A 12,241-nucleotide genomic window follows, 5' to 3' on the forward strand; every position below is an offset into this window, starting at 1 on the left:
GCTCAGGACCTCAGACTGGGGCGAAGATTCACCTTCCAACAGGACAACGACCCTAAGCCCACAGCCAAGACAAGGCAGGAGTGGCTTTGGGACAAGTCTCTGAATGTCCTTGAGTGGCCCAGCTAGAGTCCAGACTTGAACCCGATCGAGCATCTCTGGAGAGACCTGAAAATAGCTGTGCAGCAACGCTCCCTATCCAACACGACAGAGCTTGAGGATCTGCAGAGAAGAATAGGAGAAACTCCCCAAATACAGGTGTGCCAAGCTTGTAGCGTCATACCCAAAAAGACTCGATGCTGTAATCGCTGCCAAAGGTGCTTCAACTAAGTACTGAGTAAAGGGTCTGAATACTTATGTAAATGTAATATTTCAGTTTTGTATTTTTAATTGATTTGCAAAAATATCTATTTTTGCTTTGTCATTATGGGGTATTGTGTGTAGATTGATGAGGGGGAAAAATAATTTAATCAATTTTAGAATAAGGTTGTAACGTAACAAAATGTGGAAAAGAGGAAGGTGTCTGAATACTTTCTGAATGCACTGTATATACTGTTATTCCTCCAAGTAAACTACAAGTAACCACCGGTAACTGTGTCTTGCCATCATCTGACTGACGCCTGGAGGCGAACCCACCCAAACCGAACCAGCAACCTCAGAATAACACAGTCCTTTAGAGTTAGAATTTTGTATTTATTTAACAGGGAAGAAATATTGAGACCTCGGTCTCTTTTACAAATGTGCCCTGTATAATACAACGTAAATAAACACATTATACACTATATATATATATATATCTCTTTTGCATTATTGTAGCCTTTTCTGTAGCCTGTCAACTATGTGTCTGTCTATCCCTGTTCTCTCCTCTCTGTACAGGCCATACAAATCTGGTGAACCCTGCGCGCACGACCCACGTGGAGTTCCAGGTCTCCGGTAGCCTCTGGAACTGCCGTTCTGCTGCCAACAACGCAGAGTTAATCTCAGCCTATGCTACCCTCCAGTCCCTTGACTTCTTGGCGCTGACGGAAACATGGATTACCACTGAAAACACTGCTACTCCTACTGCTCTCTCCTCGTCTGACCATGTGTTCTCGCATACCCGAGAGCATCTGGTCATCGGGGTGGTGGCACAGGAGTCATCATCTCTCCCAAGTGGACATTCTCTCTTTTTCCCCTGACCCATCTGTCTATCTCCTCATTTGAATTCCATGCTGTCACAGTCACTAGCCCATTCAAGCTTAACATCCTTGTCATTTATCGCCCTCCAGGTTCCCTTGGATAGTTCATCAATGAGCTTGACGCCTTGATAAGTTCCTTTCCTGAGGACGGCTCACCCCTCACAGTTCTGGGTGACTTCAACCTCCCTACGTCTACCTTTGACTCATTTCTCTCTGCCTCCTTCTTTCCACTCCTCTCCTCTTTTGACCTCACCCTCTCACCGTCCCCCCCTACTCACAAGGCAGGCAATACGCTTGACCTCATCTTTACTAGATGCTGTTCTTCTACTAATCTCACTGCAACTCCCCTCCATGTCTCCGACCACTACTTTGTATCTTTTTCGCTCTCGCTCTCCTCCAACACTACTCACTCTGCCCCTACTCAGATGGTAATGTACCGTCGCAACCTTCGCTCTCTCTCTCCCGCTACTCTATCCACTTACATCCTAACATCTCTTCCCTATGCTCAATTCTTCTCCCTCCAATCTCCTGATTCTGCCTCCTCAACCCTCCTCTCCTCCCTTTCTGCACCCTTTGACTCTCTATGTCCCCTATCCTCCCGGCCAGCTCGGTCCTCCCCTCCTGCTTTGTGGCTTGATGACTCATTGCGAGCTCACAGAACAGGGCTCCGGGCAGCCGAGAGAGCCGGAAATGGAGGAAGACTCGACTCCCTGCGGACCTGGCATCTTTTCACTCCCTCCTCTCTACATTTTCTTCATCTGTCTCTGCTGCTAAATCCACTTTCTACCACTCTAAATTCCAAGCATCTGCCTCTAACCCTAGGAAGCTCTTTGCCACCTTCTCCTCTCTGCTGAATCCTCCTCCCCCCCCCTCCTCCTCCCTCTCTGTGGATGACTTCGTCAACCATTTTGAAAAGAAGGTTGACGACATTCGATCCTCGTTTGTTAAGTCAAATGACACTGCTGGTCCTGCTAACACTGCCCCACCCTACGCATTTACTTCTTTCTCCCCTCTCTCTCCAGATAAAATCTTGCGACTTGTGAAGGCCGGCCGCCCAACAACCTGCCCGCTTGACCCTATCCCCTCCTCTCTTCTCCAGACCATCTCCGGTGACCTTCTCCCTTACCTCACCTCGCTCATCAACTCATCCTTGACCGCTGGCTATGTCCCTTCCGTCTTCAAGAGAGCAAGAGTTGCGCCCCTTCTCAAAAAACCAACACTCGATCCCTCTGATGTCAACAACTACAGACCAGTATCCCTTCTCTCTTTTCTCTCCAAAACTCTTGAGCGTGCCGTCTTTAGCCAACTCTCTTGCTATCTCTCTCAGAATGACCTTCTTGATCCAAACCAGTCAGGTTTCAGGACTGGTCATTCAACTGAGACTGCTCTTCTCTGTGTCACGGAGGCTCTCCGCACTGCTAAAGCTAACTCTCTCTCCTCTGCTCTTATCCTTCTAGACCTATCTGCTGCCTTTGATACTGTGAACCATCAGATCCTCCTCTCCACCCTCTCCGAGTTGGGCATCTCCGGCGCGGCTCACTCCTGGATTGCGTCCTACCTGACCGGTCGCTCCTACCAAGTGGCGTGGCGAGAAGCTGTCTCTGCACCACGTGCTCTCACCACTGGTGTCCCCCAGGGCTCAGTTCTATTCTCTCTATACACCAAGTCACTTGGCTCTGTCATATCCTCACATGGCCTCTCCTATCATTGCTACGCAGACGACACACAACTAATCTTCTCCTTTCCCCCTTCTGATAACCAGGTGGCGAATCGCATCTCTGCATGTCTGGCAGACATATCAGTGTGGATGACGGATCACCACTTCAAGCTGAACCTCGGCAAGACGGAGCTGCTCTTCCTCCCGGGGAAGGACTGCCCGTTCCATGATCTCGCCATCACGGTTGACAACTCCGTTGTGTCCTCCTCCCAGAGTGCCAAGAGCCTTGGCGTGACCATGGACAACACCCTGTCGTTCTCCGCTAACATCAAGGCGGTGACCCGATCCTGTAGGTTCATGCTCTACAACATTCGGAGAGTACGACCCTGCCTTACACAGGAAGCGGCACAGGTCCTAATCCAGGCACTTGTCATCTCCCGTCTGGATTACTGCAACTCGCTGTTGGCTGGGCTCCCTGCCTGTGCCATTAAACCCCTACAACTCATCCAGAATGCCGCAGCCCGTCTGGTGTTCAACCTTCCCAAGTTCTCTCACGTCACCCGCTCCTCCGCACACTCCACTGGCTTCCAGTTGAAGCTCGCATCTGCTACAAGACCATGGTGCTTGCCTACGGAGCTGTGAGGGGGAACGGCACCTCCGTACCTTCAGGCTGTGATCAGTCCCTACACCCAAACGAGGGCATTGCGTTCATCTACCTCTGGCCTGCTGGCCCCCCTACCTCTGCGGAAGCACAGTTCCCGCTCAGCCCAGTCAAAACTGTTCGCTGCTCTGGCACCCCAATGGTGGAACAAGCTCCCTCACGACACCAGGACAGCGGAGTCACTCACCACCTTCCGGAGACACTTGAAACCCCACCTCTTTAAGGAATACCTGGGATAGGATAAAGTAATCCTTCTACCCCCCCTTACCCCACCCAAAAAAAAAAAAAACATTGTAAAGTGGCTATAAGGTGAATGCACCAATTTCTAAGTCGCTCTGGATAAGAGCGTCTGCTAAATAACGTAAATGTACTGAGTAAAGGGTCTGAATACTTATGTAAATGTGATATTTCCATTCTTTTTTAATTATAACATTTCTAAAAACCTGTTTTTGCTTTGTCATTATGGGGTATTGTGTGTAGATTTATGTGGAAAAAATTCAATGTAATCCATTTTAGAACAAGGCTGTAACGTAACAAAATGTGGAAAAAGTCAAGGGGTCTGAATACTTTCCGAAGGCACCATATACACCCATTCACACAGAAACCCCAGATTACACACACACATCCACGAAAACTTTAAAACACACACGTGGTTACCTGTAGTTCTTGGTCCCAGGAGACTGTCTGTCTGAGAGAGGGGAGGTCCCATACAGACAGACGTCCAGAGAAATGGATGACGGCCAGGAGAGACCCGTCAGGAGACAGACTCATACGAAACACACCGTCCTGCACACAGAGTTACACACACAGAGTTACACATACACACACACACACAGTTACACACACACAGTTACACACACACACACAGTCAAACACACACACACACATAGTCAAACACCTTTGTTTTCATGACTTTTCAGGACTTTCTGGAGTGTAAAAATGTTTGACCATTAACAATCCTATTTTCCCTAACCTAACCCTACCCCTAACACCCAAACCCTAAACCATAAAAACATTTGGGTGAATTATTAAGACATTTGGGTGAATTATTAAGACATTTGGGTGAATTATTAAGACATTTGGGTGAATTATTAAGACATTTGGGTGAAGTATTAAGACATTTGGGTGAAGTATTAAGACATTTGGGTGAAGTATTAAGACATTTGGGTGAAGTATTAAGACATTTGGGTGAAGTATTAAGACATTTGGGTCAATTATTAAGACATTTGGGTGAAGTATTAAGACATTTGGGTCAATTATTAAGACATTTGGGTGAATTATTAAGACATTTGGGTGAAGTATTAAGACATTTGGGTGAAGTATTAAGACATTTGGGTGAATTATTAAGACATTTGGGTCAATTATTAAGACATTTGGGTCAATTATTAAGACATTTGGGTCAATTATTAAGACATTTGGGTGAATTATTAAGACATTTGGGTCAATTATTAAGACATTTGGGTGAATTATTAAGACATTTGTATTAAGACATTTGGGTGAAGTATTAAGACATTTGGGTGAAGTATTAAGACATTTGGGTGAATTATTAAGACATTTGGGTCCTGATAATGTAGGAAAACAAGAACACACACGGCCAGGAAACACATCAGGGGATAGACAGGAAATACACTGTACTGCATGGGGAAATGTGTGACTGATGCTGTAGGTGAAGAAACCACAGACTTAATGCCAGATCATTCATGGATCTACTGGGAACAAACCACAGACTTAATGCCAGACCATTCATGGATCTACTGGGAACAAACCACAGACTTAATGCCAGATCATTCATGGATCTACTGGGAACAAACCACAGACTTAATGCCAGATCATTCATGGATCTACTGGGAACAAACCACAGACTTAATGCCAGATCATTCATGGATCTACTGGGAACAAACCACAGACTTAATGCCAGATCATTCATGGATCTACTGGGAACAAACCACAGACTTAATGCCAGATCATTCATGGATCTACTGGGAACAAACCACAGACTTAATGCCAGATCATTCATGGATCTACTGGGAACAAACCACAGACTTAATGCCAGATCATTCATGGATCTACTGGGAACAAACCACAGACTTAATGCCAGATCATTCATGGATCTACTGGGAACAAACCACAGACTTAATGCCAGATCATTCATGGATCTACTGGGAACAAACCACAGACTTAATGCCAGATCATTCATGGATCTACTGGGAACAAACCACAGACTTAATGCCAGATCATTCATGGATCTACTGTTAAGACAGTCAGTAGCGTCGTCTGAGCCAGGAGGAAAAGGAAGGAAGGAAGGAAGGAAGGAAGGCAGGAAGGAAGGGAAGGAGGGAAGGAGGGAAGGAGGGAAGGAAGGAAGGAAGGAAGGAAGGAAGGATAGTGAGTAGGGCGGGAGAGAAGTAATGAGAGGAGTGAAGAAAGAATGAGGGAGGAGAGAGGAAAGCAGGAAGAAGGAGAGAGGAGAGAGGAAAGCAGGAAGAAGGAGAGAGGAGAGAGGAAAGCAGGAAGAAGGAGAGAGGAGAGAGCAAAGCAGGAAGAAGGAAGAAGGAGGGAGGAGAGAGGAAAGCAGGAAGAAGGAAGAAGGAGGGAGGAGAGAGGAAAGCAGGAAGAAGGAAGAAAGAGGGAGGAGAGAGGAAAGCAGGAAGAAGGAAGAAGGAGGGAGGAGAGAGGAAAGCAGGAAGAAGGAAGAATGAGGGAGGAGAGAGGAAAGCAGGAAGAAGGAAGAATGAGGGAGGAGAGAGGAAAGCAGGAAGAAGGAAGAAGGAGGGAGGAGAGAGGAAAGCAGGAAGAAGGAAGAATGAGGGAGGAGAGAGGAAAGCAGGAAGAAGGAGAGAGGAGAGAGGAAAGCAGGAAGAAGGAGAGAGGAGAGAGGAAAGCAGGAAGAAGGAGAGAGGTACCTGCTCATTGTTGTGTCTGGAGAAGAGTCTGAAGCTGGGGATACTGAAGAAACCTTTCTTCTGGTTCTAAAGGACAGAGAGACACCGTGTTAGAACAGCGCAATATGGACTAAAATTCAGATTGTGGTAAAATGTAACTATTTTGCTCAATAATCAGGATAATAATAATACAACAATTCAACAACAAAAAAAAGTTTCAATGAACAGATACTTTACATTAGTGGCAGGGCTCTAGAACATTTTTTATTTTTTTAGATCGGGTTCAAGGTATCTGTTTTTTTTATTGTTAATTATATTTAATAGAGCCCTACATTATATTTTACAGAGTACATTATATTTTATAGAGCCCTACATTATATTTTATAGAGCCCCTATAAAATCCCCCCAACATGTTATAATGTTAAAAAGGTACTCACAGTGCTGGTGTCGTCCTCGTAGCTAGTGACCTGTTTGTAATGGGGCGACCCAGACAGTGCTCTCCAGGCCGTGAGGCCACACCGGGTCGCCCTGGACGCATCATCAACACCCGAGTCACAACCCCCCACCAGCAGCAACCTGACACACACACACACACACACACACACACACACACACACAGAGAGAGACACACACACCATCAAGACGTGTTTAGATCCGTTGTTTACATCAGTACTAGACCCAACAAACCTCCTGTCAGGATCCACAGTACCCTCTGGTTATAAAACACTGAAACAACAAACCTCCTGTCAGGATCCACAGTACCCTCTGGTTATAAAACACTGAAACAACAAACCTCCTGTCAGGATCCACAGTACCCTCTGGTTATAAAACACTGAAACAACAAACCTCCTGTCAGGATCCACAGTACCCTCTGGTTATAAAACACTGAAACAACAAACCTCCTGTCAGGATCCACAGTACCCTCTGGTTATAAAACACTGGAAACATCAATGTAGTAGGCTACTGTCTATGCACTTACATAGACGTAAAGAATTCCTCAATTCTCATTCTCTGCACTGACCTGATTTACTGAATTCTACTAAAACATGCACTCGTCTTGTCTTACTGAAGCTGCTATGAGAAAAAAAATTGCAAATATGTTGTCTCACCTAGCCATCTTAAGATGAAAGCACTAACCGTACGTCGCTCTGGATAAGAGTGTCTGCTAAATGACTAAAATAAAATGTAACATGGTGGAATCTGCTGGGTCTTGTACAGATGAAGGTGAGGAGGTGAGGAGAGGAGAGAGGAGGGAGGTAGACCGTGAAGCTGGGTGTCTTACCGGTGCCCAGGGTGGTACATCGCTGTGGTGATGCCGTGAGAGTAGTGATTGGAGAAACTGAAGCTGTGGTTCTCTTGGAAGCTCTGATTGGTCCCCACACTGAGAGTTGCAGGGACAAACACACATTAGAAACTTTGAAAAAGTATGTTGAGTTTTATTTTTATTTTTTTATAAATTGATATCAATGACTAATTGTTGTTTGCTAGAACAATTTAGGCAGCAGGGATCTTGATCCAGGAGGGGGTTGAATGTCTCTGCTGTAACCAATAATCTCGACAGCTAGCCACTTAGCTAGCAAGTGACACCAAATGCATAGCTGGAGCCCTGAGCTGGAGATCATTTGACACATCTTAGATTTCTTACAGGTATAGTTATAAGCAGTGGCGCAGCACACGTCAGGCGGGGGGGCCCTCCAACCCATCATACCGTCAGTAAGTCCCATAGGGCGGGTTTGGCCGGTGTAGGCCGTCATTGTAAATATGAATTTGATCTTAATTAACTTGCCTAGTTAAATAAAGGTAAATGTACCCCGGTATACGGTATAAAAGGCACACACTCACAAAACATTGACTTCTGAACACCCAAAGTCTGTATCTAAACTGGTGATTCTATTTCAAGGCGGATGAAGGCTGTGTAACGGGGGGACTATGATGAAGGCTGTGTAACGGGGGGACTATGATGAAGGCTGTGTAATGGGGGACTAGGATGAAGGCTGTGTAACGGGGGACTATGATGAAGGCTGTGTAATGGGGGGACTAGGATGAAGGCTGTGTAACGGGGGGACTAGGATGAAGGCTGTGTAACGGGGGGACTAGGATGAAGGCTGTGTAACGGGGGGACTAGGATGAAGGCTGTGTAACGGGGGGACTATGATGAAGGCTGTGTAACGGGGGGACTATGATGAAGGCTGTGTAACGGGGGGATTATGATGAAGGCTGTGTAACGGGGGGACTATGACAGTGCTAGAGCTCAATTTTTATGGAATGGTCTGCCTATCCATGTGAGACACGTAGACTCTGTCTCGACCTTTAAGTCTTTACTGAAGATTCATCTCTTCAGTAGGTCCTATGATTGAGTGTAGTCTGGCCCAGGGGTGCGAAGGTGAACGGAAAGGCACTGTGTGATGAACCGCCCTTGCTGTCTCTGCCTGGCCGGCTCCCCTCTCTCCACTGGGATTCTCTGCCTCTGACCCTATTACCTGGCCGGCTCCCCTCTCTCCACTGGGATTCTCTGCCTCTGCCCCTATTACGGGGGCTGAGTCACTGGCTTACTGGTGCTTTCCATGCCGTCCCTAGGAGGGGTGGAGTCACTTGAGTGGGTGGAGTCAAACACGTGATCTCCCTGTCTGTTTTTGCGCCCCATTGGGCTCGTACAGTGGAGGAGATCTTCGTGGGCTATACTCAGCCTAGTCTCAGGGTAGTAGGTTGGTGGTCTATACTCAGCCTTGTCTCAGGGTAGTAGGTTGGTGGGCTATACTCAGCCTTGTCTCAGGGTAGTAGGTTGGTGGTCTGTTGATATCCCTCCAGTGGTGTGGGGGCTGTGCTTTGGCAAAGTGGGTGGGGAATATATCATGCCTGGTTGGCCCTGTCTGGGGGTATCGTCGGACGGGGCCACAGTGTCTCCCGACCCCCCCTGTCTCAGCCTCCAGTATCTATGCTGCAATAGTCTATGTGCCGGGAGGCTAGGGTCAGTCTGTTATATCTGGTGTTATTCTCCTGTCTTATCTGGTGTCCTGTGTGAATTTAAGTATGATCCCTCTAATTCTCCTCTCTCTCTCTCCTCCCGGAGGACCTGAGCCCTAGGACCATGCCTCAGGACTACCTGGCCTGATGACTACCTGGCCGCCCCCATCCCACCTGGTGACTCCTGGCCGTCCCCCCATCCCACCTGGTGACTCCTGGCCGTCCCCATCCCACCTGGTGACTCCTGGCCGTCCCCATCCCACCTGGTGACTCCTGGCCGTCCCCATCCCACCTGGTGACTCCTGGCCGTCCCCATCCCACCTGGTGACTCCTGGCCGTCCCCATCCCACCTGGTGACTCCTGGCCGTCCCCATCCCACCTGGTGACTCCTGGCCGTCCCCATCCCACCTGGTGACTCCTGGCCGTCCCCATCCCACCTGGTGACTCCTGGCCGTCCCCATCCCACCTGGTGACTCCTGGCCGTCCCCATCCCACCTGGTGACTCCTGGCCGTCCCCCCGTCCCCATCCCACCTGGTGACTCCTGGCCGTCCCCACCCCACCTGGTGACTCCTGGCCGTCCCCCCGTCCCCATCCCACCTGGTGACTCCTGGCCGTCCCCCCGTCCCCATCCCACCTGGTGACTCCTGGCCGTCCCCCACCCCACCTGGTGACTCCTGGCCGTCCCCATCCCACCTGGTGACTCCTGGCCGTCCCCATCCCACCTGGTGACTCCTGGCCGTCCCCATCCCACCTGGTGACTCCTGGCCGTCCCCATCCCACCTGGTGACTCCTGGCCGTCCCCATCCCACCTGGTGACTCCTGGCCGTCCCCATCCCACCTGGTCAAACTGTTCTGCTTGAGGCTATGGAACCCTGACCTGTTCAACGGGCTTCATAAATAAATATGATTGATTGATTCAAACAAATAATTCCCCCCCGAACAGTCCATATCTTTGAGACTCAGTGCACTAATGTTTTGCTACAATCCAGGATATTTAAATGGGAAAATTTGAGAACAATTTCATGGATATTCATTGTGAGCATGGACACATAAAATATATAGATTCCTGTTTGATACCCTGCCCAGCTAACAATTAAATCAGCCAACAAACACAGCCAAACACACACAGCCAAACACACACACACACACTATCCAAACACTCTCAGGATCTGTGTTTGAACAAGGATTAGACAGCAGACAGTCTTGTAATGGAACAGAGGAGCCACTCACCTCAGAGTATACACACACACACACAGACCATTCCCCTTCACACACACACACACACACACACACACACCATTCCCCTTCACACACACACACCATTCCCCTTCACACACCATTCCCCTTCACACACACACACACACACACACCATTCCCCTTCACACACACACACACACCATTCCCCTTCACACACACACACACACACACCATTCCCCTTCACACACACCATTCCCCTTCACACACACCATTCCCCTTCACACACACACACACACACCATTCCCCTTCACACACACACACACCATTCCCCTTCACACACACTCACACACACACACACAATTCCCCTTCACACACACCGAAAGCGGAAAAGCCCAAGCAGAGGGTTGAAAGTCAAGATGACTATGAGCCAATACCTGACGAGGTAGCTCTTGAGCCCGCCCCCGTATGTGATGACGAGCAGCTCAGCGGACCACAGAGCACTGGCTGTGTACTCCAGGAAGATCAGGCCTGCTGCAGCATAGCTGTAATCACCCGGGAAACTGACCATCTGGGGGGGGGGGTTAGTAAGAGAGAGAGGGAGGGATTATCAATTCGTGTTCTGACATTTTCTTGCAATAGCAATATTATACCATATGATAAACGACACAGACTTCACTACTAATCATGCCAACAAAGCTCACTAAGATCAAATCAATTGAAATAGATCAAATCAGATAGATAAATATATAAGAAGACTATAAGAGAGAGAGAGAGAGAGAGAGAGAGAGAGAGAGAGAGAGAGAGAGAGAGAGAGAGAGAGAGAGAGAGAGAGAGAGAGAGAGAGAGAGAGAGAGAGAGAGAGAGAGAGAGAGAGAGAGAGAGAGAGAGAGAGAGAGAGAGAGAGAGAGAGAGAGAGAGAGAGAGAGAGAGAGAGAGAGAGAGAGAGAGAGAGAGAGAGAGAGAGAGAGAGAGAGAGAGAGAGAGAGAGAGAGAGAGAGAGAGAGAGAGAGAGAGAGAGAGAGAGAGAGAGAGAGAGAGATCCGAGTTCCAAAGCGCAGCAAGTAAAATGATGAGCTCCTACTTTCTAGTGTTATATATCATATTTCAAATGATTTAGGGGAAGAGCACATTTGAGAAAAACGTGTGAGTGAAAGACAAAAGGAAGAAGGACTGAGAATATAACATCAGAAGAAGAGAACCCATCAGAAAACAACTTTTATCCTGATAACTCAACTGGATAGCTAACAAGCTAATAAATCTTTACATGTTGCTAGGGAGTTGCTAAGACAGTTTCTTGCTACCTGCTGTTTGCTATAAAACCAAGCTGGATCTTCCCTTTTTAACGAACGTCCAAATGCTTGGCATGCAGCCCTGCGCAAGGCAAACAAACATCTTATGGCTGGAAACAAGACCATGAAACAATTGTATGTGGACACAACTCCAAAATGCCATAAGATATATAAATAGCGGAACAGCAATTATCCAAAGCTCCGAAGCAAGTCTAGAGCTGTTTGAAGAAGAGTTGAACATGATAAAACCTCCAGTGGATGATGAACTAAAACGGACGTGTCTCCACGACAACTACCAAAACCTGGCCTTCAAAAACAGGAGGCCCACAGCACATCCAAAGTTAAATCTAGAATCTGCTTCCTATTTCGTAACAAAGCCTCCTTCACTCATGCTGCCAAACATGCCCTCGTAAAA

General features: G+C 47.8%; 2 protein-coding genes across 2 annotated transcripts in view; one reads left to right on the top strand and one right to left on the bottom strand.

Moving 5' to 3' along the window:
• snx17 (sorting nexin 17) overlaps nt 1–12,241 on the top strand; it is a 649,426-nt gene that overhangs the window by 155,525 nt on the left and 481,660 nt on the right. The window lies entirely within an intron of this gene.
• Nucleotides 1–12,241, bottom strand: part of LOC121548470 (neuroblastoma-amplified sequence-like) — a 100,448-nt gene that overhangs the window by 31,214 nt on the left and 56,993 nt on the right. Inside the window, exons 8-12 of the mRNA XM_045210113.1 lie at nt 10,972–11,105; nt 7,658–7,756; nt 6,813–6,951; nt 6,397–6,462; nt 4,151–4,279 (exon numbers count right to left, since the gene is read on the bottom strand). Coding sequence (XP_045066048.1) covers nt 4,151–4,279; nt 6,397–6,462; nt 6,813–6,951; nt 7,658–7,756; nt 10,972–11,105 — 567 coding nt within the window. The remainder of the gene's footprint in view (nt 1–4,150; nt 4,280–6,396; nt 6,463–6,812; nt 6,952–7,657; nt 7,757–10,971; nt 11,106–12,241) is intronic.

The sequence above is a fragment of the Coregonus clupeaformis genome, chromosome 33 (genome assembly GCF_020615455.1).
Source record: "Coregonus clupeaformis isolate EN_2021a chromosome 33, ASM2061545v1, whole genome shotgun sequence".
In the NCBI taxonomy this organism is placed as follows: Eukaryota; Metazoa; Chordata; class Actinopteri; order Salmoniformes; family Salmonidae; genus Coregonus; species Coregonus clupeaformis.